The 27,111-nt window shown below is 36.3% G+C and overlaps 1 protein-coding gene across 1 annotated transcript in view; it reads right to left on the bottom strand.

Annotated features, from left to right (window-relative positions):
* Positions 1 to 27,111, bottom strand: part of FAM171B (family with sequence similarity 171 member B) — a 71,190-nt gene that overhangs the window by 14,004 nt on the left and 30,075 nt on the right. Inside the window, exons 2-4 of the mRNA XM_017659488.3 lie at positions 9,632 to 9,865; positions 4,415 to 4,507; positions 1,665 to 1,823 (exon numbers count right to left, since the gene is read on the bottom strand). Coding sequence (XP_017514977.2) covers positions 1,665 to 1,823; positions 4,415 to 4,507; positions 9,632 to 9,865 — 486 coding nt within the window. The remainder of the gene's footprint in view (positions 1 to 1,664; positions 1,824 to 4,414; positions 4,508 to 9,631; positions 9,866 to 27,111) is intronic.

Here is a 27,111-nt window from a genome sequence, read left to right as displayed (position 1 = left end):
TACATACTTAAGGTACTATACAAGAAGATATGTCAAAGAAATAATCAATCCTCCCATGTTTCCTTCATATGCTACATCTATAGCTTTTCTTCTTCCTTCCTAATTACAACCCTTAAACAGAATTCGTGCCTCATATCGAATTTACCGAGTATCATAATTCCTCCAGGTGGTAAAGATACCTCGAGACAAGTGCTGGGCATAGAATCCACAGGGCATAAATCTGCAAAGAAGTAAAAAGCTAACCTTTGCAAACAATATGGCTTCTCTCTCACTTACCAACTTAACATTTCCCTGTATGGCCCCGGAAGATGACTGGTTAGCCAGAGACGGGTAAGATTCCTCAAGGGAGGAACAACCTAAGACAGGCACAGTCACAGGGGGGCCATCAGGTGAGAATTTGGGGATCAACAGAGGTGAGGCTCAGAACCTCACTCCCCCTGCTTTGAGAGAAATTTTCTGCATCCGTGGATGTCTTGCTGCCCTTGTCTAGCCTGGATTAATACTTAGTCCATAGGCACACACCTGATCATCTGATCATCTACATTTGCCCTCTTACAGCACTAAACTATGTTTTCTACCTTTATCTTGCATCTACCTACCACTTCGGCATTTTATTAAAAATAAAAATAATAATAATAATAGGAGAAATGTGGGATCAACATATAAATCAAGTACAAAAATCAAACGAATATTCATATTTGACCTGATTGTTTATAGTTCATAATGCGTGATCAGAACCGAAAGTTTCTGTGATGACTGCCCTTGTACTGTTCACCATGAAAGAGTTTATTCACTATGTAAGAATTCGTTCACCATGTAAGAACTTGTTCGTTATGCTTCAGAAGATTGGAGACTGACGAGAATTAGGCTTGAGATGGATTAATGATTGTACATTGAGCGTTGACCCCCCCTATACTGAATTTTATTGTTGTTAACAACCATTTGATCAATAAATATGAGAGATGCCCTCTCAAAAAAAAAAAAAACACAGAGGTTTTGTTATGTTGCAATAAGTGATAGAAATGGTGTTAACAGTTGTGGATGTACAAAGACAACAGTTTTTATGGAGTTATTCATAAGTGCATTGTTACATGTAAAATTCTATCATCCTTTTGACTTTCAGGTCAGGTCAGCCTTACATAAATATATTAGCGCTGTTGAATCTGAAATATATGTATTTTTCAATATTCATTTTTACTCAAAGAGAATATCAAATATACTTGAATTTTCCAACTGCTTCCTCTAGTCTATAAACCTTTTTCTAACAACTGTTGACACTTCTGATCAATTTGATAAGAGTAGTTCAAATTATAAAAAGATACATGTAAACTTCTTTGTATCAAATTTCCATTTTTAAATGCATTTTTAAAATTGCAAGGTTATACAATAATCATTACTATTTTCAACACCTTGTTTACCTCCTTTGGATAAAAATATCCTATAAATTAAATTTTCCATTTATTTGAAATAATATATGTAGAAAACTGCGGTATAATCTTTGGGTAAAGGGAATTGCCTATAAACATTTTTAATGACTAGATTTATGTTTCAAAAGTGAAACATATCCTCTAAAGCTAATGAATATCAAATATCTAAATAAATGGTATTTAATGAGATTTATGTGCTATTTCATATAAATATATTATGCAAAAATTAGATAATACCTGCTTTATTGAGGGTAATACCAGTTGTATACAGAAAATTGTCCACTTTCAAAAATTGTTGTAGAACTGTAAGATAGCCTGTTACGTTGCTGATGTGATGGTTGTCGGGTAGTTTAATTAAGGCTTTTGAAAACTGAACACTTGGTTGAGATTTGGCATCTGGAAAAAAGAAACCTTATCAAGAAATAGACAAAACAAATGCATATAAGCACAGCATCACTGGTCAGGACATTTTGCTTTAAGGGAAGCAGTTATTTCTAAACATTGCTGACATGTCATATAATCATTTTAAATTTGGAACTGAAATATATAAGGACTCTCCCTTTCTTCAGATCACACAGGCACCTCTAACAAGAGAGACTGACTGATGTTGCCCAGCATGTCCTTACCCTTTTTTTGGGTTTCATTCTAGGGGTACCACACACTAACCGTTTTTATAGCCCATGTGATTCACTTGGGATTTCATTTCTGTAACACGAACAGAGTTAATGGCGCATGCCAGAATGGCCTGAAGCCAAGCAGAAGCATTTCATTATCCTCTTGGCCACAGTGTTTTGTTCAAGGATGGGCCCTGTGACAACCACAGTTAGAGAGCTGTGTGGGGAGTTTTGCTGGGAGTTCTAGGGGAAGAGGGCCGCTTTCTCACCCACTGGATTTTATGTGAGGAGGAACATATCCAAGAGTTGAAAAGCCATCCTATTACCAAAAATGGAAACTTACTAGAAAATTGAGACAATATTAAGGAGCAGAAAGTTGAGAAATGGAGAGAGAAAAACTAGTTCTCAATTATTTCAACTGAAGCCCTGATCAAGCCATGTCTAAAGTTGGTCCTATTCCTAGACTTATTTATTCATTGCTCAGATAACTGACAAGTGCCTCCTTGGAGCTTAAGCTAGTTGAGGACTGGATATGGCTGAATATCATCAGAGACACATTTTCTTTTGCAAGGTACTAAAGTGGGTGGGTTTCTCTATCTGATAACAAAGCATTAATTAAAAATCTTCCAAATGCGAGGCACTGAATTTATATATATTATCTCATATTAATAACTTTGAATTGACTATCCTATCATGTATGGAGTGAGAGCCCAGTGACAATATTTATGTAATTATATTTAACAAATCAGGGGTCAACTCTTAAGTCATTAATACTCAATTTTTTCAGAAGCATCAGCTTTTGCTTTGGACTTTAAGATCACTGATAAAGACAGAAGCAATCAGTTAAGCAAGAAAAATACCTGGAAAATACGTAAGGTATATAAATAATGACAACATAGTTAAACAAACAAGAATAATGTAAGTTGCTTGAGAGCACAATCTGCTACCATCTGATCACTTACACTTTACTACCTACAACTTAACTCCTAAAATATGTGCCTTATTTATGTTACAGACCCACATTTCCTACAAATGAAAACATATACTAAAGAAAATGTCTAGCTGAACTTTTCTAAGGATTTGTACAATCTTGAAGTTTCTAGTCTTTCTTGCTCCTTTTACAAAACCATAAAGACATTCACACATAAGCCTAATATATTTTCAGTGTACAAACTGAACATCTCCCTGACCAAATCTTGGGAAGAAAGATATAAATGCTTCATGGAAGTTAAGAAGTGAGGATTTTCAGGAACACCCCTCCTTCCTTGGTTGGCTTTACCAATGGGTCCACTCTTAGAGAAATGAGGCAGTAAAAGGAAGTGATCTGAGGATTCAAGAGGGCTTGGTGTTGTCATGGAGACGTGCCCAGGCAGGACCAGTATTAGCTCACCATCCTCGGAAGAGGGGAAAGGCGGTGGCTCATGGACACATTCACACTGATTCATTTCATGTATTCCAACAGTTACAATTTGTAATGGGGTTTGTGTCAAAACAAAACCAAAACCAAAACAAATAAATAAAGCGCTAGAAGAGGGACTGTGGAGAAACCCATCTCATTGAGGTCCCCAGCAATGTAAAATGTGGCCTCTCTCTGGTAGTTCCTACTTACTTTTCATCCTTCTACACACATCTGCACATCCACTCATTCTGCCAAATGCCTTAATGTTTCACAAGAGTAAATTTCTTGGTAAATTACTCCCAAATTAATCAAGTTCTAACTTATTTTTTTCTAACTAATATATTTTCTTTAAGAATCAAATAAGACAGCTTCTGAAAAACTCCACAAACAATTCTTTTTACCATGACTCTTACTAGACTCTACCTTTGAAGATTTTCTGCCTTTACCAGTCATTCCTATTATGCTTTATGCAGTGAAAGGGTCACAAAATGCTGTGGTTTCCCCTAAGGCCTAGTTCCGGAAGGTGGTGAGGTAAGGATGAAACTATCACCTTTGTGGGTGGTAAAGCAGAACTGAAGGTCACAACTGGAATCAGACACAAAATAAGATTTTTTGGATTCTTCCCCTTGGGATATGCAAGTGGAGTATATACCATGTCTGCCCAGCAGATACATTAATTACTCAGTCCGAGGCCTTTTTCTTACAGGCACCAAGTTTAATGCCAGAAGCAGGAATGCTGGTGACAGACAAATTAGCGCCAAAAATTAAATATTCCTATGTAGGGGGCTAAAACACTAAGGGGAAAAAGGATTCCAACTACACAAACCCATACTTTATTTCGATAGGGCTAATCGTCCCTAGTCAATTTAGATTCTCCCCAGGAATCAACATTGATTCATTAGTGAAGAAGTACACTTACATAATAATCACTTTGACTGTTTATTTACTAGCTGAGTAAGAAGTGTTGTACTTACCAGCTAATTTTCCAGTGATTAAAACAGTGTCTTCAAATAGCCATATATTGGCTTGGCTTTGTGGGAACAGTGAAAGTGTAACTGATGAATATACTGTGAAACACAACACAATTAGAATACTTTATTAAATGTGGAGTTAAAACTGGGTTAAATATAGTTCTGTTCCAGCAGGTCCTAAAAAGTCAGAAAACCGTCTATGTGATAGGATAATTCAAACAAAGGAAGAGTAAATGTTGGAGTTTTTAGAAAGGTCACAAAGTGGAATGACAAGACTGGCATCATGATTTTATTTTACTCATCATCTTTCCTATTTCATACAGTAGTTTGTATCAAAGTGTCTCAAATGTTTTCTAACTAACCCCCAATATATATACATGGTCAAGTGAAATACTTACATAACCTTCTGCTACTTTGTCTTTATTCTTGTTATTTCCTTATGGGAAAAAATTATTTTTGGCTCCATAATTCAAGGTTCTCTAAGACAGAGACTACATCCACTCTTCTTTTTTACCTCCCTACATAAGGGTGCAAAGCTCTTCTTCACACAGGATGGTTTGCCAAACAAGCTGAGCTGGCAGAGGGGGAATCTGTCTACAAAATGGAACAAATGATCTGCAGGCAACCATGAGTAGTAACACAGGATGAGGCCAAACCTGACCACAGGAGTAGGCACAGTAAGTAACTGCTGGGATGGAGTGCAGATGATCTAAAGGAAAAACAAGTTTTGAGGCGTTGCCTAGAGTAGGAGGTCTCATTGGGTAACTCTCCTCTATGCAATGTGAGTAAACTTAATAGAAGTAACATAATATCCCTAAATCTCCTAGGACAGGATAAAACACATTCATACAAGAATACTTTTCATATTTTAAGATATTCAAAGAGCTGTAAAAGAAATATGGCAATGAGGATAAAACACGAAATGTATACAATGATGGATGAAAACTCAAACACCTTTTTCCCGAAATAGGTAAAGAAGGCAAAGTGTAATTTAAATTTAGAATATACTAACAGACTAATCAGTGGATTTATTAGATTGGAGAGGAGGTGACAGAGAAGTAGCTTGGACACTGAGATGATTATCATTAGGACACATATCCCTTATTTGGATACTTTCTCAGTCACAGAGAGCTTAAAAGGGACAGCCCTGAGAGCTTTTTAAGGCTAATAACCCTGAGAAGCATCTTGTGAACTGCACTAAAACTTACATTCAGATTTCCTTCCACTTAAAAAATTTTTCTCATTATAAAAGGAATGTACATCCACTCTGGAAAAGTTGGGAAATACAGAAATAAAAAGAAATGGATGGGCATCACAAGACCACACAGAGGCAACCACTATTAATATTTCAGAATTGCTCTTCCTGGATTTTTCCTGTGGGTTTTTTTTTAATAGAGAGTATGATATTGTATACAGAGTGTTTTTACCCTGTTTCTTCACTTAATATCTTAAGCATTTCTGTCCTTCCATAGAAACTTTTCATAACATTTTCAAGGTCACATACTTCATTTCTTCAAGTATCAAGATTTAACCACTATACTAATATTGTATATTTAGACTGTTTCCATTTTCACTAATACAAAAATAATATTTGAATCAACATCCTTGTGCTTGAGTATCTGTCAACCTTAGTTTATTTATAGGTCCATTCTTAGGATAGATTCCTAGCACTGGAATACTGGGTCAAAGGTTATGAAGATTTCTTAAGATTTATGAACGTTTCAAAATTGCTATCCAGATAATTTCACTGACTTGTACTCTCTCCAACAAGGTTTGTGAATGCCAACCATACCTCACTGTCAATACTGAATACGTTCGCAATGTCAATATTGAGTTTTTAAAAAACTCTTCTAAGGTGAAAAATCTAAGAAATGTGCATTTCTTTGGTGTACAAATCTTAGACTATTAGGGAGATGAAATATTCTGCCACATTTATTAATCATTGGAAAATTGCTAGGTGATGATTTTGTCCATTTACCTGATTTAGTCAGGATGTTGGTATTTATATGAATTTCTTGCCTACTAAGAATATCACTCCTTATTGTTTCATATATTTTCCTACCTTTTAAAAAATGTTTAAAAATTAAGATATAATAGACATATAGTTTAAGGTGTACATTATCCATTATTTATATATATTGTAAATATATCAAATACATTGCACAATTAGTCTAGTGCATCAAATAAGTTTGAACATTCTTCATCATGAACATCTACAAAATTTTTTTCTTATTAAAACAACTTTTGAAACCTACTCTCTTATGAACGAACTTTCAAACATACAAAATAGCATTATTAACTATAGTCACCAGGCTTTATGGTACCTTTTGAAAAAATATCGTGAAATCTATCTTTTATGACATCATTCATTATTGTTAAGTTTAAACAGACCATCCTAATAAAAAAAAAATCTGTTTCTTTTCTTATATTTAATATGAACTCTTTGAGCAATATATTTTGGAATATGTATCCAAATTAATTTACTCCATATAGCTGACCAAAATATCCCAATATTACTTATTGAATATTCAGCCTATGATTTATAATGGTCCTTATAATAAATTACAGCTTTATATACAATAATATGTACAGATCACAGTACAATGTCACAGTTTTAATTTTGTAACTATATAATATTTTAGTTATCTGGAATGGCAAGTTACCTCTAGGTAGATCTTTTCAAACAAGATCCCCAGGTATTTTTGCATACTTAAAGAATATTCAAGGATTATTTTGCCAGTTTTTTAATGCATTAAATCCATGAATTAATTTGGGAAGAACTGTAATCTTTACAATATTCAGGCTCTCTAAGAAGTGTTTTTCCAGTGACCCAGAATTTAGTTTAGTTGGTTTTCTAGGTCTGTCAGTAACATTTGGTAACTTTCCCCACATGTGGTTATTTCACATTTTTTATAGGCTTGTTTGACATATTTTGTTTGTCCTTGTTATTCTAGGGGATTTCTTTTCATTATTTCTCCTAACTTGTTATTACTTCTGGTATATAAAAAAAATATTGGTTTGTACCACTGCTAATTTTGCAATCACTAATTCTGTTGAAATTCCATTAATTTTGAGTTTTAAGATTGATGTTTTGTAGTTTTCCAAGAATGTGATCGTAACTGGAAATAAGTTTGATTTTTCTTTTCTAATACCTATGCCCTTTTTCTGTCTATTTTATATTTTTTGCTCTGAAGGACTTCTGCAATGTAAAATAATATGTACAACTTCAGTTTCTTACTTTAGTAGGATCGCCTCTAATATTTTATAGTTAAATATGACTGAGTTATTTACCATATTAAGAAGATCTTTGTGGTCCTAATTTTTAGAGAGCTTGTTCTAATTCAGGGCTGGATGGCGAACTTATGATATGCATTTCAGACAACTGTGGATCTTATACAGTAGTTCTAGTTTGTTCCAATATGATATAAAAAGTTAATAGAGTTTGATGTATTTAACATCCTTATAATCCTGCAAAGAAGAAAAATCCTATTTGGTCTTAGCAGAATGCTGTATTTTAAAAATGGTAAAATTCTTTTCACTGTTCTGTTAAGGATTTTTTCATGTAGAGTTATAAGTAAGATTGATTCACAGGAGGAGGGTGTATAAGTACATATAAGGGCATTTAATTTTGTATTACCTTTGTTAAGTCTCAAAGGTTATTAAAAAAACTCCAAATCATTTTATAAAACCAGTAGACTCACACTATTTATAATAGCCAAGACATGGAAGCAACCCAAGTGTCCTTCAATAGATGATAAAGCTGATGTGGTACATAAACACAAGGGAATATTATTCAGCCATAAGAAGAAAAGAAATCCTGCCATTTACAACAACATGGATCTAGGGGGTATTATGCTTAGTGAAACAAGAAAATATAGTATGATTTCACTTATTTGTAGAATATAAAAATAAAGCAAAACAGAATGAACAAAACAGCAGTAGACTCATAGACACTGAAAAGTGACTAGCGGTTACCATGCAGGAGGGTTTGGGAGGGGTGGATGAGGGGGTGGGATGAGGTGGATAAAGGGGCACTAAAAATAAAACAAGTAGAGTCGAGTTATTTTTACCTGTAACATTTTATCCATGGTTATTGTTCTACCTCATCTAAAATCAATGTAGTCATTTATATTAATATAAAATTGTTCATTTTATTGGATTTTAAATTGCCATCAAATTTGATATAGAATGTTTTATGATTTTTACTTTTATAGATTTCATTTCTGTTTATCCAGATGTATGCATAACTTATTTGATTTCAAAGAACTAGCGTTTTGTCAATTATCTCTTCTTATATTTTCTAATATATGTCAATCTATTTTAATCTTATTTCCTTTTTCCCAATTGATTTCGTTTTTTCTTTCATTAAATGAATAATTGTGCTTAAATTCTATCTTTAAAGCATTTAAAATCATGAAATCACCTCAAACACATCCCTATTCAGATTTTCTAGTTATGATTTCATTAAAATCTTTTTCTCATGACTCTTAATCTAATTATCTAATTTTTCATTTTCTTTCTCATTCTAAATTTACGAAGTCAAGAATTCAAATGTTTCCATTAATTAGACTTGCATTCTGTCATCTTGTGTGTCATCCTTCCCAAAGTCCAATTACTCACAATAAGTCCTACCAATTTTTTTTTCTCAGTTTTGAGATACAACTGACAACCCAGTGTAAGTTTAAGGTGTACATGATGATTTAATACATACTGTGGAATGATTACCATGATCATTAACAGTACGCCTCCTGTACTCACCCTCTCTTCAATTCGGCTGCTCCTGTCCTCTAGGAACACACCACAGCTCTGTAGCCAAGACTCCCTGAATCCACTTTGGCCCTGCTGTTGGCCTAATCATTATACATTAAGTAAATTCAAACAACTTACATTTATTATTAAGCACATAAATCTAAACTTTTTGCCTCATCCTTTCATCATCTGGCCCCCCTCTACCTGGGCCACCTGCTTCTTGCTCATTCTCTGAGTGTGCCAGACCCCTCACCTCCACCTGTACCAGACAAGCTTTGTACCAGAGCAGAGTTCTTGCTCAGGGTTCCTTCAAGCCTCTGTAGAAGTAAAATGGCCTTCATGCTTTCTTTAAACTGGCCTCCTTATATTGACTTCACATAAGTCGTCTTAGTTCCCATTTACCAGAACAAGAGATTCCCAAAGCAGAGAAATCATTCACATTCAGTGACAGAACACTGCTGAAGTGCTTACTTGGCATTTTTCCAGTCTTCCAAGGCAGAGGTGTCAACACATAGCCATCTTTGTGAGCAGTGATGGTCAAGCTGAGCCCTAACTTATAAGGTACTTTGATCAGCACTGCCCCGTTGTTCTTGGTCACTGTGGAATTTGTCTTCGTGTAGTTTACAAACACTTCCACTGCTGCTTGACTCAGGTACTGACGACTGATGATGTCATTCACCTGGACTTTCAGCATAAACACAGACACTGGAAGAGAAAAGAGCCAGAAATTGCAGCACGCTAGATCCTAGAATGCATATGTCTGTTATTCTTTAACAGTACAAAACTGTTGATAATTTTTGGAAATACATATGGTGGATGGACAGAGGTGTAAAAACATTCCAACAAATTCATTATTCTTCCTAAAACTGAATCTGTTACTAGTAAAACACAGTATTAGTACTCCATTTTTTTTTTTTTTTTGCCAGTTAAAAAGAGAGAAAGGGGAGAGTGAATAACAAAAAGAAGTTCTTCAGAAAATTACATTTTTACTTTGCCTCACTAATACTAATGCTATCAAGTTAGGTAGATTTAATGCCAATTCAAAATGTACTCAAAGTTCTTAGACTAAACTGTGATCTCACCAAACCCATTAGTGTATGACTAGCTCCTTTATTTGGCTCTGCTGTCTGGAAAGCAAGGGATGTGTTTCAGTTCCAAATTACAAAACACCAACACAAAATCTTTAAAATACAAAGTATTACTCATTAAATATAAAAGAAAACATATGAAGATAATAAATTGAGGAAAAAAAGAATTAAAGCTTTTTTCTAAACCTCCAGCCTTAAAGGGCTCAACAATGTGTTCATGGATTTGCCAATGATAATGTCTGGTTAAAAAAGAACTTGTATCACCAGGGAAATGCTTTTGCAAACACTATCAGAACACGCTTGCCAAAGATGCCTCCTCTTCCACTATAAACGGGCTTTGGAGTCAAAGTCCATCTCTGCTATTCCCTAGACATGTGACTTTGGATAAATTACCTCTCAAAGTTCATTTATTAATCTATAAAATCAGGAGAACAGTAACTACTTTGGGGTAATAAAATGAAATAATGCAATTCTTCACAGTTCTTGGTTGTCAGTATTTGAAATAAAAATTGTTATTCTGCAATTGGAGACCACAGAGTACAGTGATAAGGCAATAATACCTTGAGGACTCATTATGCTGCTATGCATTTGCATAAATTCACTTTACTCAAAATAATTATCAAGAACATATCAGGTTAAAATCCATAGCAACAGTGCTACCAAATTATTGTTATGCCTTATCTATTCTAATTTTGTTAAAGTAAACTAGACTTTAAAAACTGCTTTTGGACGATAACAAAGATATATTTTAAATACAAATAGAACTATAATAATCTCCCAGTCCTAGGGAAAGTGAGGTTCAGGAAGCTAGAGAAGAGCTCTGATCCTTTCAAGAATCAAAAAATGAGGTCATTTGTTATCCAAACACTATCCTTTATATATTCAAACATATTTTAGCATATTTCCTCTTATATGTGATAATTATAACCATAATTAGAACTACAGTATGTGGAGGATTAAGGAGTCAGGCATTTTGTTCATTTTTAAGTGCAGCACCCCATTTACTCTTCAAAAATCTTCATTAGAGATATACTACTGTTTCCTTCATTTTATATATTGGTAACTGCAGGTTGGAGAGGTTCGTAAATCAGCCATGGCCAACCCATGGTAGACGGAACAGGACCCAAACTTGGGACCCCCTCCTCCTCCAAGCTTGTGCTCTTAAACCATTGTGTGACAACTGCCTGATTATACTCCTAATAACTCTAGTCCCAGTTTAGAGTGTGGAGATAGGAAGAATTAATTAGGAAAAATAAGGAAGAGGGAGGATTATATCCTGGATAGTCACAACATTAAAATGAAGTTCTACTGGTCTGTCTGAAACATTTAATTTCCAAGACAACAATCTCACTTCAAATATAAATATGGAGAATAGATTAGAAAGCAAAATATAGGAAGCTTAAGTTTACCCACACTTCTGCTTCCTCCACATTTTTAATAATAGCCATATAGGAGGTTAAATAATTTGTGCGTAGTCATTACTTTCAACAGATAAATTCAGGAGCATCAGGTACTAAAAGGTCAACTAAGCCTCGGGCCTTAAGTCTCCCTGTTCCTCAAATTATTTAAATATTTTCCCATCCTATCAAAAAGTTTAGCCCATTACTCTGATTTCACTCTAAAATAAAATCATGTGACAAAATCAAAATATGAAGAAGGGCTGGGAATAAATATATGTTCCTGACACCAAGCATTATATGTATATTACCACAAAAATCTCAATCTGTCTTCTTTGTAAAATATGTAATAACTGCCCATTTTACTGATGAAGAGATGAGGATTCAGACAGGTAATGTAAACTGTCCCAAATCTCACAAATATTAAGAGGCTGTGTCAACCTTTGAGTGTCCCTGTGAATGACTCCAAAGTCATCTTTATACCATGTAATAGTCTTGGGATCACACTAAAATTAATTCAAGGACTATGTGATGACATATAGAGAACTTGAGAACTTAAATTCTTACATAACATCAATAAAAAGAACTGATGTTTGTCCACACCCACAAATGCACATTCATGCTAAATCACAGCCTCAGACTCAAATGGGAAATATAACTCTTGGGTTCAAAAATAAAAGATTGTAATACATGTGACATGATGGGCTCCTAAACCACATGTACTTGAATAGGTCCATCTAGTACAAAAATTTATTTACGTGTAGAGGACAAGTAGCTGCTGCTCAATTCAAAACAATTCTCCTGGCTGCAGGCCCCGAACCACCTAGATGAAATTTATTGAACTACTGGCACAAACCTAACTTAAGAGGGACCAGAAAGACCCTGAAATGACCTTGACATGAGACAAGATGCACAGAGGCTAATAGTTGCTGGAACTGAATCATCTTAGAGATACAGTCTATAAGCTCCCACCACAATGCCTTCCAAAGTCCCCTGGTCCCTGCCTTCTAAAGCTGGGTTGTGCAGCCCTTCCTGCTGATCTGTGACCTACATTATAATCCCTCCCTTTATTTCTTATAGCCAGAGTCAGGTTCTGTAGCTTGCTTCCAAAGTAAGCACCTTTAATGATACAGGGTACAACTGTAAATGTAGGATGTTTTATTTAATGAGCTACTCTCTTATAAGAGAAGGCAAAAGAAGGAAGGATAATGTACCAAAATTAGGATAAACCATATGAGAGGGAGACTGCACATAACTAAAAGGGACTTAAGATTCTCTACTAAATTTGATAGAGTCTTGTTCAAATCAAACGTTCTTTCCTACAATGGTTCCTGCAACAGCATACTTAGGAATAGGACTCAGTAGGGAATTTTTGTTAATTTATTTGCTCCAAAATTCATTTCAGAAATTCTCAGAGCCTTTGAATTTATAAACTCCAATGTGTTAGGATGCTCTTAAGCTAAATTCATTTTTTAGAAACTATGTATATTCCATCTGTTTCATCCTTGTAAGAAGTACAGTTGCCAAAAAATAAGACACACTGAAACCCCTGACAGTCTGAAGCTGGGATGATTTCATAAAATGTTTTCTAAAATACTTTCTAATCCAGAAAGGAAGGTTTTATTATTTCACATTTCATATAATACATTTGATGAGAAAATGAGTATCAAATTCAGAAAAAAAATGATTTGCAAAGGTTAAATATTGGCATCAAAATTACACTCTCCCTCTCTGAGGAGATTCCCTTTTTCTGTGCCTTAGTTCATCCCCTAGACTTCGCACATGATGTAGGCCTGGCCAGTAAGGGCTCTCTCTAGTTCAAACTGGAAAAAACTAAGGATATTTTCATGATATACACCCACCAGGTCCTGTGCCAGAAACCTTTATATATGCTTTCCAATTTCATTCTAATACAAACCTACAAAACATTTTCCCTGTTTTAAAGCAAGGAAATTGAGGCTATAACTGCAGAATTAAGGGTATAGGCAGGATTAATAGATGAGTTCATCTGATCCCGAGTCCCCACACATTTTAGCCCACACATCTTTCACTGAAAAGGTTTAGGATGTGGATTTCCTCACATTAACTAGCTTACTTCTTTCCTCCAATCCAGAGCAGGGAAGGAAGTGCTCACTCACTGGCCTTTTGTCCCCATCCCTTTATCTGGTCCCACCATAAGCAGCAGCAAAACAGTATAAAAGAAAAACAAACAAGCAAAACAAAACAAACTCCGCTGAAAGCCTGGTCACAGCAATTAAAGAGGCATGAGCAACTCTTTTTCCTCCAAATAAAAGAAAAAGTTACAAAGAACTGCCTGCCCACGACTTAAATAGGATGTTTATGACTTCAGTGATATCAGCAGTTCAGTGAAGCACAGAGCTGGCAGCCAGAAGCAATATTATTTCTATAACAAGCTCCCTTACCAGTTTTCTACTCCAACAAAAATACTTTGGCATTTAGATTGGTCAGATTTCTGTGATTAAACATGTGATTTTCAACCGGTGGTACTTTTGTCTCCATAATCTACCTACTCCTCTCCATTGTATTTTTCCCAGTCTTCCATGCACTTATTATTTTCTCTGTCACTTAATTATACTCATTAAGTTTTGCCCACATAATCTGCTTTTCAATATGTCACATTGGCTTAAAAATGGTTCAGTATCAAATGACTTCAACTGCACCCTTCGAAAACATACAATCTAAATGTTAAGAGAAACAAAAAAAATATAAAATACACATCAATGAGCATGGTCCTGAGGTTGCAGGGAAAAATTTATTTCACAATTAGAAGCAATGTTTACTAATAATCACTAAATTCAAAAGGCTAATAAATATGTGTAAAGAAATGTTCTTAAAAAGTATATTAGAACCAACACTGTATTATGGTTTTGCAATAGGATATAGATGGGTAACTCAAAGTGTAGGGTTTTAAAAAAGCACTGCTAACTCTATACTTGGGTGACAACTAAAGTTTGAAGTGGGGTAGGCTGATAAATTACAATCCTACTTCTCTTCAAGAGAACCTGACATCATCTTATTATGTTGTTACCATTACTTTGATTACAACTGTGCCCATGCAGAAGCCACCTTATTTTCAGATTTCTCCAGTATAAAATTAGCCTGTTTCTTCTGTTAAATTTCAAGCATCTCAGTAATTTAATTTAATATAAAACAAAATTTTTCCTCTCTAGGAATACAATGCTAAAAATATGCTAGGTATATAAAGTTTTTTTAAGACAGACTACAGATCAAATTTTAAAAATAAAATACTTAAACACTGAAATAAATATAAAAACTGAGGTTTATGCATTCTAATGAGAACTAGACAAAAAATGAAGAGTGTAAAAATACAGTGGAATGAAATGGTTGGGAACAATTTGAGATGTTCCCCTACATTGATTCATCTAACAAATGTTTATCGAATGCCTACTTATGACCAGATCTTCACTAATCAGGTATTGGGATACAAGCATTACTAAGACACAGTCTTGCCTTGAGGAAGTTTATTCTGAGAGGAAATAATTTGTAAAAACATAGTACTTCAGAATTAACTGACACTACCATAAAAGGAGGTTTAATAAAAATATATTGAAACACAGACTTTTTATAGTACCTAATGTAGTCTTCTACAAAATTATGTAGAAGTTAATTAGAATCAATTCATATAGTAAGTATCAATTTCAAAGAGATACCAAAAGCTTCTTTAGAGCAAAGGACACCATCAGCAGAACAAAAAGGCAGCCTTTAGTATGGGATAACATATTCATAAATGATTTACTGATAAGGGGTTAATATCCAAAATATAAAGAGCTATGCCTCAACACCAAAAAAAGACAAATAACCGGATTAAAAAATGGGCAAAGGGCCTGAACAGATACTTGTATAGAGAAGAAATACAGATGGCCAACAGGCACGTGAAAAGATGCTCCACATCAAAAGAATCCACTCCAAAACTACTAGATCTAATATCTGAATTCAGCAAAGTTGTAGGATACAAAATTAATACACAGAATTTGGTTGCATTCCTATATACTAACAATGAACTAACTATCAGAAAGAGAAATCAGGAAAACAATTCCATTCACAGTTGCATTAAAAAGAATAAAAATACCTAGGAGTAAACCTAACCAAGGAAGTGAAAGACTTATACACTGCAAACTACAAGAAACTCTTGAGAGAAATAAAATAAGATACCAATAAATGGAAACACATCCTGTGCTCATGGATAGGGAGAATTAATATTGTCAAACTGGCTAACCTGCCTAAAGCAATCTATAGAATCAGTGTAATTCTTATCAAAATACCAACAGCATTCTTCAATAAACTAGAGTAAATAATTCAAAAAATTCATATGGAACCACAAAAGACCCCAAATAGCCAAAGCAAACCTGAGAAGGAAGAATAACGCTGGGAGGATTACACTCCTTGATCTCAAGCTCTACTACAAAGCCACAGTAATCAAGACAATTTTGTACTGGCATAAGAACAGACCCATAGACCAATGGAACAGAATAGAGAGCCCAGATATAAACCCAAGCATATGTGGTCAATTAATATATGATAAAGGAGCCATGGATATACAATGGGGAAATGACAGCCTCTTCAACAACTAGGGTTGGCAAAACTGGACAGCTACATGTAAGAGAATGAAACTGGATTACTGTCTATCAACATATACAAAAGTAAACTCAAAATGGATCAAAGACCTGAATGTAAGTCATGAAACCATAAAACTCTTAGAAGCAAAAATCTCCTGAATATAAACATCAGCAACTTTTTCCCAAACGCATCTCCTCAAGCAAGGGAAACCAAAGCAAAAATGAACACATGGGACCACATCAAACTAAAAAGCTTCTATACAGCAAAGGACACCATCAACAGAACAAAAAGGCATCCTACAGTATGGGAGAATATATTTGTAAAAGACATATCCAACAAGGGGTTAACATCCAAAATACATAAAAAACTCACGCCTCAACAACCAAAAAGCAAATAACCCAATCAAAAAATGTGCGGAGGATATGAACAGACACTTCTTCCAAGAAGAAATTCAGATGGCCAACAGGCACATGAGAAGATGTTCCACATTGCTAATTATCAGGGAAATGTAAATAAAAACCACAATGAGATATCACTTCACACCAGTTAGGATGGCCAGTATCGAAAAGACTAAGAACAACAAATGCTGGTGAGAATGCGGAGAAAGAACCTCCTACACTGCTTGTGGAAATGTAAGCTAGTTCAACCATTGTGGAAAACAATATGGAGGTTCCTCAAAAAACTAAAAATAGAAATACCATTTGATCTGGGAATTCCACTCCTAGGAATTTACCCAAAGAATATAATTTCTCAGATTCAAAAAGACATATGCACCCCTGTTTTTATTGCAGCACTAATTACAGTTGCCAAGATATGGAAGCAAATTAAGGGTCCATCAGTAGATGAATAGATAAAGAAGTGGTACATATACACAATGGAATACTATTCAGCCATAAGAAAGAAACAAATCCTAGCATTTGCAACAGCATGGATGGAGCTGGAGGATATTATGCTCAGTGAAATAAGCCAGGTGGAGAAAGAGAAGTATCAAATGATTTCCCTCATTGGTGGAATATAATAAAGCAAAACTAAAGGAACAAAACAGCAACAGACTCACAGACTCCAAGGGACTAGTGGTTACCAAAGTTGGGGACAGAGGGGTATTATGATTGGCACACATGGTTGTGGGGGGGTGTCAGGATCATGGGGAAGGCAGTGAATCACAGAGAAGGCAAATAGTGACCCTCTGGCATCTTACTACACTGATGGACAGTGACTGCAATGGGGTATGGGGGGACACAATAATATGGGTGAATGTAGTAACCACATTGTTTTTTCATGTGAAACCTTCATAAGAGTGTATATCAATAATACCTCAATAAAAAAAAATATTTAGTAGAGACAAAACAATCATGGTTTCAGTAAAGAGAGTATCAATTCCCAACTCTTCAGCCTGGCATTTAAAATCTGAGATCTGGCCACAACCTCCCTTTCCAGCCATATCTAATCATATATTTTTATCAGGGATTAGCAAACTACAGCCAGCAGGCCAACTCTGACCCACCACCTATTTTTGTAAGTAAAGTTTTATTGGAACACTGCCACATTATACATTTATGTATTGCCTATGGCTGCTTTTGCTACAACAGCAGAGTTGATAGTTGCGTCAGAGGCCACATGGCTAGCAAAGACTAACAGTTATTATCTGGCACTTGACAGGAAAAGTTTGCTAACCTCTGCTGTATATCATCACATAGTGGTCACTGGTCCCAATCCAAGACCCACCCAGTTTCCTGCTACTTTATTCACTTTTTTCTTCTATTGTTAAAGGCCCCTGTTTTTTCATCCTCTACCTGTTACGATCCTATTCAAAGTTTAGTTCAAAACCCACCCCCTCCAAATAAATGTGCCCTTACTACAGTCATGTGGGATCTTCTCTTCTGACTAGTTGAATGGTACATGATGTATTCTGATTTGTTTTGTCTTCGGTGTATTTGTCCTGGCAAGAAAAAGTTCCTTGATAGCCAATATTGTTTCAAACTCAGCCTTGTGTTTTGCCTTAGTTTAGTAAGGGTTTAACCATCTCTTGAGTAAAGGATTCTAGATTAACTGAACAAGGGTGGGGAGGAAGGTAGGAAGACAAGAAAATCAGGAGAAAGTAGGAAGTAAGAATGGTGGAGAAAGGAGTAGAGAGAAGATCAGAAGTGGCCAAGCACCTGGGAAAAAGCAAGGTAACAGCAGGATTTCCATAGAGGCCACCTGAAGTCACAGTCGCTTTCCTTTCCAGGCCCAGGATTTGGTGAAATTTTGAGCATAATCCCACAGTTGCCAGAGAGAAATATTTTATATTATTACAATAATCACAGTAACTAATAAATATTGATTTCTTTTCCTTTTGTAAATTATTACTTTTCCTTTGAAATATTTCATGAGAATAGGCTGGAAGTTGTGACTACAGAAAAGATAGGAAGCAAAACTTGCTAAATAAATATAGTGCAGCTGTATTAAATTTAGTTTTTACTTTACATTAAATTTAAAATTTTTTACTTTTACTATTACAAAACAATACCAACACAGTCTTATAAATTCTTGCTCCCTGGGAACCAACAATTTCCCTGTTTAATTGGAGGGAGGGCTGAAAGTTAAGAAAAAAGCAAAGACAACAAAGGAGCTTAGAAAGGACCGTATTATTCCACACTCTGTAAAGCAGAATGGAAAGAAAAAGGGCCTCAACAGCTTAATCTTAACCGCATTTCAAATATGGACACAGCTTCCTTCTTTTAAAGGAACAAAGGATGCTGAATTTTAAAGAAAGAAAAAACCGTCACTAAAATAGAAAAGCCTCCTTCTCATTGCTTAAGGACCAGATTGGGTCCCCAATTCTTATTGGCTCTAGAGTTTAAAGGGAAAAAAATTTTTAAAGTCTGTGCCTGTTTGAAGCAAAAACAAACTTATTTGCAGTAAGTTAATATTCATCACAGAGAAAATGTCAAATCTAAGAAGGAATTACAGAAACAGAATAAGGACATGATTTTCAATGACAAAAAATGTTATAGACCAAATAAAATATACGTTTCCTCCATTAGGAGGCTTAAATGACTGTGATTCTCCAAAACTAATGAAATGAGGAACATAAAAAGAATCCTTATAACTTAAGAACAAGCACATTGCAGACAGCTCAGCAGGGAATAAATGAGAAAGCTGAGCCATCAGCAAGCACTGGGACTCAGTTCCTTTTCACCTACCCGAAGGGCCCTTTCCCTCAGCGGAAATAAATCAAACTGATTCAAGCTCCTAAAACATAGTGCCCTGGCTCACTCCACAGCCATTTCATACCCTGACTTTAATCTTTTCTTCCCAATTTTTCATCCTGCCTCAGAAAACTGACAATTATTCATTCACTCATGCACAAATGCACTCAACATACATTTACAAAGTACACTCTACATAGCACTGAATGTGGAACAACAGAAGGCTACAGCCCAGTGAGGAGCAGTTAAGGGTCACTTTTTTAATTTAAATGTTTGAAACGCCCTTGTTCCTGGCTGCCACGGATATGCTGGGCACCTAACTCAGACTAAGTGGTGGAGAGGGCTCCTTTCTGGAGTTGAAACAGACTTCTGTTTTGAATAAGGGGTATTGAGGGTGGGGGGTATGAACAATGTAGCTCCTTAAATCACCACACTTATCCTCAAGACTCAACTCAGATATCACTTCCACACAGGCTTCTCCAGTCAGCATGCCCGGTCCAGGGTGGGAGGGCATGGTGGGGGGATTGAGAGAAGGGCATTTTCCTCCTCCTCTGTGTATTTCATAGCTCAGTTCTGACTATCACCGTCATGTCTGGCAGCACAGATGAAAACACAGAAAGAAGTTTGTTTTTTTTCCTGAAGGAATTCAGCAAATTTTTTTAAAGCCTGAGCAAAAAACAATGTGAAGAGTATGTGAACACTATCCCCAAAATAGAAATAAGTGAGCTGAGAAAACGTGAGAAATAGATATTCCTCCTCAGAAGGAAGACAGGAATTTAGCAATTTGTCCAGCAAGCATGTGCTCACAGGCATGTCTCCGAGCTCGCTCGCTGCCCCATCCTCACTCCTGCTGAACCACATCAGCCCCTGGGCACTTGCTTGAGCAGGAGGCATGCTCCCTCCCACCTTCGGGTCTTTGCACAGGAGGTCCCTACAGCTCAGAATTCTCTTCCCCCAGATACCCAAATGGCTTACTTCCTCACCTCTTTAAACTCTTTGTAAAAATGAGGCTTCTCATGACTAGCACCTCCCAGTCCTCCTTACCCTATGTTTCTGCTATTTACCAGAAGGACTCAACAACACTCAATGGCAGGTCATACTCAGCACTAAGATTTATTACAGCAAAGGATGAAAAGTAAAAGCAACATGAAAAATAAATGCATCGGCCAAGCCCAGAGAGGTCAGGCACTGGCTCCCAAGTTTCTCCTCTGCTAGAAATGCCCAGCAAACAAGTGCTCTCTAGCTGTGAGCTGCACGGATCCTTGCAAGGTGTCTCTGTTGCAGGGAAGGCCAATCAAGTCTCCAGGTCCAAGGCTATCGTGGGGGTGCTGCTCACGCAGACACATTGCTATTATGTAACCACCCGTAGTAGTCGAAACATAGGACGATATACATCAAGCTATTATCAACTTGCTAAATAATTCTAAAAAGTCTTGACAAGCTGGAAGAGCATATATACCCTGTTGCTTCAGGCAAACAGAGTATCATTCATTAGGAACATAAAGAACATTAAAAAAGCCACACCAGGAGCTGGTCAAGGAGGCATCATAGTCCCAGGCTCCCCTGGGGCGACACATGAGCACTGAGCAATGAATCTGGTGCCAACACCCTCATCTATTTTTTCCACACTACCTTCTTTACAAGCTATATAATTTACTTTGTGTTCATTTTCTATTTCCCTTACTAGAAAGTTAGCTCTATGAACCCATGGACTTTACATTATCACTGCCGTATCCTCAAATCTCAATCCTTACTTTCGAATAAATGACTGAATTAATGAATTCTTTACTCTTTCATAGTATTAAGTAAGACCCTTGCTTCAGAATCACATAATTGCATGGGAGGATGCAAATGTGTGAAATGAGGTAGATAAGCCTTGGAAAGTGGTACAAAGAGAAGAAGAGTAAGCAACCATTTCTATGCACAGAATGTTCGTTTTTAAGCAAAGTACAAATTATTTGATTCTTTACCACTTCTTTCTTCAGTAATTTCAACAGATTAATTCCTTTGATGTGGAGAAAGAACTTCAAAAAACAAGATTAAGGCAACCATTGCTTTTCTTTAAAAAGCAACATTATGAAGATTAAGTCCACCAATTATTACCCAACTTTCGGTAATTAGTTGGAAAAGTACTCTGCATATCACCAAGAAACCAAAATTGAAGTTGGAAATAAAAATGGAAAAAAGCAATATCATGAAAACAGAAAGACTGCTATAAGGGAAAAAGCCCCATTTTGGAAAGTAATGAAATTTTTAAATATGAAATTGTTATAAAATCTCCTTCACACATTTAGATTTCTAATAAAACACCGTTTAAAGAAGTAATCTATTAGGAATCTTTGAGTAGCACATGTTTTCCCCCTAGGTGTTTCAAATACACTGATAATGATAAATGGGAGGGAGAGACAAGCACTTTGGAGAACAACCACTGAACGTTCGCGCTCATGAATGTAACAACGGAAATCAGGCTAGATAGTTACCTAGGGTATAGGACTTCCTTGTGGATAACTTAAGTACAAATTACTTGATTTGGACATACAGTACTCTAGCTTCCTTTGCAATTTAATGACTCAAGGTTCTTACGTATTCCCAATCTAGTATAATTGATGGATAGTCTGGAGACTTTAGGCTAAAAGGAGAACCAAGGTATTGCTATTTATGTAGTTAATACCCTAAAAAAGACTTAGCATATCAAACTGAAAATGTTCCCCCAAAATTATCGCCAAAATATTTCCCTCCTTTCTAAAACAGATGTAAAATTCCCAAACAGCAAATAATTATAGAGTGTGATTACCATTTCTGAGCTAAGCAACTCTAGGCCAGGAGACTCTGGAGTAAGAGAGAACTCTCTGCTCAAGTCCAGGTTAACACTTTCTCCAGAATGGGATTTGGAGTCAGCTGTGCCAACTGGGATGGCCAGCAGCCTCCACCTCCCACCAAGAGACCTGTCCAGCACTGCCCAAAGACCACCACCTCCAAGCCCCATGCAGCAGGACAGCCCAGTCCTCTCTACCTGCAGCAGTAAAGTTTTCTTTACCACTGCTTGTAAGATGCATTCAAATTTCAAAAACATCTCAGAATCAAAGAATGTGGTACTGTCCTTATTAGTACAGTGTCTCAAATCTAGTTATTTTTTTAAGTACTTATTTTTAGCGGTTGCCCATTTTAAGCTGCAAAGAAACAGCGTGACTTGTCTTCTCTCTTACAATGTATCACAGGCTTAGCCACTGAATATCTATCTAAAGCAAATGACATAATCAACTAAAACTTAGTAAACACATCTTCTGTTGTACCTGCAACAGAAAAACAACAAAGCCCAAGATTTGGGGCCACACTGCCCAAATTGTGCTCGAAGCCACCAAAGCTGACAAGACAAATTCTCAGGAGTGCAGAAGATATTTTAAGTTTTCACGCAAGCACATGACACTAACATCTGTTGGACACCACACAAAATCAGGATAGTCCATAATTCAATGTACACACATATCAATGACACAAAGATCATTGTGAAGTTGGGTGTTCAGTGATGCTCTGATAAAAAGCAAACCCTAAGTGAAAATGAATGCTAAACAAGAGATAAAGATGGCAGTGTTCAATCTCCCTCCCAGGCTTGAGAAGTTGTGCCAGTGTCTAACAAGAAAAACACATTCCATTAAGTAATTAAGTATGTATTATTTGTCTACCAAGTTACGTTGTCTGATCACAAAAAAACAAAATTACTGAGACATTAGGGACTGTGAACAAAAGAAGTTCAGGAGCCTGTGTTTGGGCAGTCATTTTATGCTACACACTTACTAAGCACCTATTAAATGCAAGACCTCTATTAGTCACTGTGAGATACAAGGAAGTTAGTTGCCTTTAAATATGTACATGGGAGAATCACATGGAAATAACAATAGTACCAAGAAAAGTACCATATAGTATTTGAGAGTTCAGAGAACTGTATAATTATTAAACGTTAACCAATAAATGGGTCATATGTGAACTCAGAGTACATCTTTCTAAATAGTGCCTGCTGACTTTAATGTCATATTAAGAACATTCCAGGAAACTTCTTTGAAAAAAATACATTTAGTATTGTAAACATACATGTGTCTACTTAATTATTTTCTGAATGCATGAATGATTGCTTGAATGAATGAAACAAATAAAAATCTCACAAAACCTCAAGATTATCAGTTTTCATAATGTTACTATTATTACCTTTTCCAGTATGCTCAACTCTCTTGGCCTAAGAAAGACAGTGGTTCTCAACCCTGTGTAGACATTAAAACCACCAAGGAAAACTTTTGCTATATTCCCATCCTCACCCCAGTCCAAATGAGTCAGAATCACTGCAGATGGGGTCCAGGAAGTCCCATTTTTAAAAGATACCGGATGCTTCTGTTCCCATCTGAGATGCTACACTTCCCAGGGTCATGTCTTGGAGGCAACGAAAATTAAGCCAGCAGACAGGAGTGCGGAGCAACAACAAAGATTTAATGAGGAACAAAAGGGGAAAAACTCCTGCTAGCCAGGAGGGGCTCCAGGAGAGAATACCATCTAGGTGGCTGGGTCAAGGAGTTTATAAGCTTCTAGGAAGGAGGAAGTCCATACCCTGAGACCAAACAGACAAAACTGAACCAATGGAATCACAACTCACTCCTGACTGGCTGAAAGTACAATGCTCAATCTACATAGGGCAACTCATTCATGATTGGCTGAAAGTATAATACTTCATTTGCATAGGGCATAAGCAATCAGTCTATCTGCCTAAGTGTACTTTTGAATGGCTGGGTTGGATTGGAGCTTTTTGGAGGAAGAAGCCCCTGCAGTTGGCTGGGAGTTGCTGCTGGCACCGAGATGGCCAGGCCAGATTTTCCAGGAAGTGGTTTTTTTGTTTACTGCAAAGCCTTTATCTTAGTTCCCCAGGGCCACAGAGTTCTAGCTGCCTGTGTCCCACTAACTCCTGTCTGGTGAACATGTATCCATGGTATTAAATGTTTTTTCAAAATTACCGTATTTCACAATTACAGAACATTCTAAGGGCTACTATTCATCTTTCTCCTATTAGTATATTGTTTATTTATAACTTTTCACATTTATAAACAATGCCTTAATTAAAAATCTGTACATTTATCTTCACCTGAATTTTCAATGATTTCCTTTTGAGAAAAAATAATAGGTCAAAGGTATGAACTACTTAAAGTTTCTTGATATATATTACTAAAATGCTTTCCAGAATGTGATACCAATTCATACTGTGAACAGGAGTGTTCATTTTATTTCAGTGTAGTTGATATATCAACATGACTCTCCTGGCTCCCTAGAGAGAATACTGAATATTATTTTTCATCTGAATATTCTTTTGAAGTCATTCCATTTTCCTTTAAATTTACCTTTCATTCCTAACATTGTTAGTTTTTCGGGGGCTCTTGTTCCTTCACACCTTGATAGGGTGAGCAATGGAGAAAATTAAACTAACAATAACCTGACAAAGAACAATAGGAGCCCAACAGATACTCTTTTGTTGTTCTGGAATTGCATCGATGAATTCATAGATTTAATTCACAGTCAAGTAAAATGGAAAAGACTTAATAAAACATCCATTTTCCCCTTTTACAGAAGGCTTTCTTTCCTTGTTCTGTGTTTCAACTGATGAAGAAAAAAATGGAACCTGCCAGACACATACTTTAGGATGTTTTTTAGAAAGGGTTTGAAACCTACGGTCAGCATTTCATTTAAGCAGATGAGACCCACCATTCTGGGAGAGTGGTTAGATTTAAAAACACTGAGTCCCAGCATTTTCTCCAATGCTTCTGATACCCTAGTCAAATGTAGCATTTTTCCTGTAATTACACATCTGGAAGGAATACTGACCAGTAACTAGCAAGTCAGATGCTCAGAGAACATCAAGTGCCTAAAGCATTAGCACAGCATGAATTCCAGAGCATGAGTGGGATGCACTCTACTTTTAGCAGATAACCAATATATTGCCAGGCCTGGAAATGTTAAGCAAAACAAATCATTCATTAATTTATCAGTGAAAAAAAACCACCATGAAATTGAAAGACCTTCAAATTTCAAAGACAAAGTAGATTTGACAATGCATATTCAGGATGTTTTTTGCATGAAAAAAGTTCCTTAGGCAGTGTTACAATATTTTCAAAAATCCAGGTATCAATTAAATTCACGTGAGTAAACATTTACTGAATACTGACCAGGTATCAGGTAAAGTGTCAGGTCCAGTGGGTACATATATCATAACTTTTATTTATTTAATACCTTCTATGTGTCAGAATCTATGTTAAATTTTTATGTATTTTATTATATTTAAAATTACCCAGGTTCAAGGTCTCAAGTAGTTCAAAATGCAATAGGAAAGGCATATACAAAAGTGATATGAGCAAAGTTTATGGGTATACAGAGAAGAGAAATATGAATTCTAAATAAGCAATTGCAGGATGTTGTCAAGTAGGAATTAACAGGCTGAATTTAAAAGAGGAGATAAATTTTTAAATGAGGAGTTGAGGCAAGGACACATTAGGAAGAAGGAACAGCATGAGAAAGGGCACCAAGGTTGAAAAGAATGTAAATAAATGCAGTGTTAAGGGATCACCAGTCAGTTGTAGCTAAGAAAGAGCAAGCCCAGGAACAACCAGATTTGACTGACTCATTCCACCGTCTATTCAAAGAATGGTTAAGCAGTATGTGACCAAACCTTTTAACAGAGGTACGAAAAGACCTTTCTAGGAGCAATTTATAAATGGGCTTGGATAGTGAGAAACTGGAGGTAGCTACTTAAATAGTTTAGGATCAAGTAAAAAAGTCAAAATTAGAGCAGAGGCAGTAAAGAAGGATCAAAAGCAAAAACATTTAGGATCTGGCAACTGACACAATGTTGAGATGGAGGGATTTTAAGATGACATGAGATTTTTGAGCTTCAGCAATGAGGTGAACAGAAATAATATTTTTATGCAACAATTATTTATTGAGTACCTGGTAACTGTTCATCAAGGTGATAGGCACTGACAGCCAAACAGAACAAGATCGCAGTATCCCCACTCTGTGGACTGGGAAGTCTAGAGGGAGGTCGCAGACAGATCAATAGGCCATTTCAACTGAGAGCCAAGAATGCTTCAGTATGTTAAGTGCCATGGAAACACAGAGCAGGGACAGCAGTCCAGACCTGGAGAATCCAGAATGGTTCCTGACAGAGGTGAAAGTTCAGCTGATACCAGGAAGCCCTTCTCATCTTAAGAAGCTTTCCAGACAGGAGAGAATGCAGGCGGAGCAAGCCAAAAGCTCCAGTCTGAGACAGGAGAGGGCAGGAATGGCTGACAGGAGAGCCTGCCTAGAGCACAGAATGGAAGGGAGATGGAGACTGAGAAGAATGGTATCGGAACAGAAAAACGCAGCACAGGACACACACTGTCCTGAAAGAGACATAAATTAAGGGCTTTCAAAATTTGCCCATCCTGAGGACCACAATATAGCTCCACTAAAGATCTCTTTCTTCTCTTTATACCAGGGCAGCAATTCTTTACTCTTTAATCTCTTTGAAAATCTGATGAATCTCTCCTCATCACCACCACCACCCCAACCATCACACACATATACAAATGCATGTACCCATAAACATACAAACATTTTGCATGTAATTTCACTGGGCTCAAAGAATCCCCAAAACTAGATTT

The sequence above is a fragment of the Manis javanica genome, chromosome 12, assembly GCF_040802235.1.
Source record: "Manis javanica isolate MJ-LG chromosome 12, MJ_LKY, whole genome shotgun sequence".
Lineage (NCBI taxonomy): Eukaryota > Metazoa > Chordata > Mammalia > Pholidota > Manidae > Manis > Manis javanica.
Note: the sequence above shows the minus strand (reverse complement) of the source record. Positions and strands in the feature narration are given on the sequence as shown.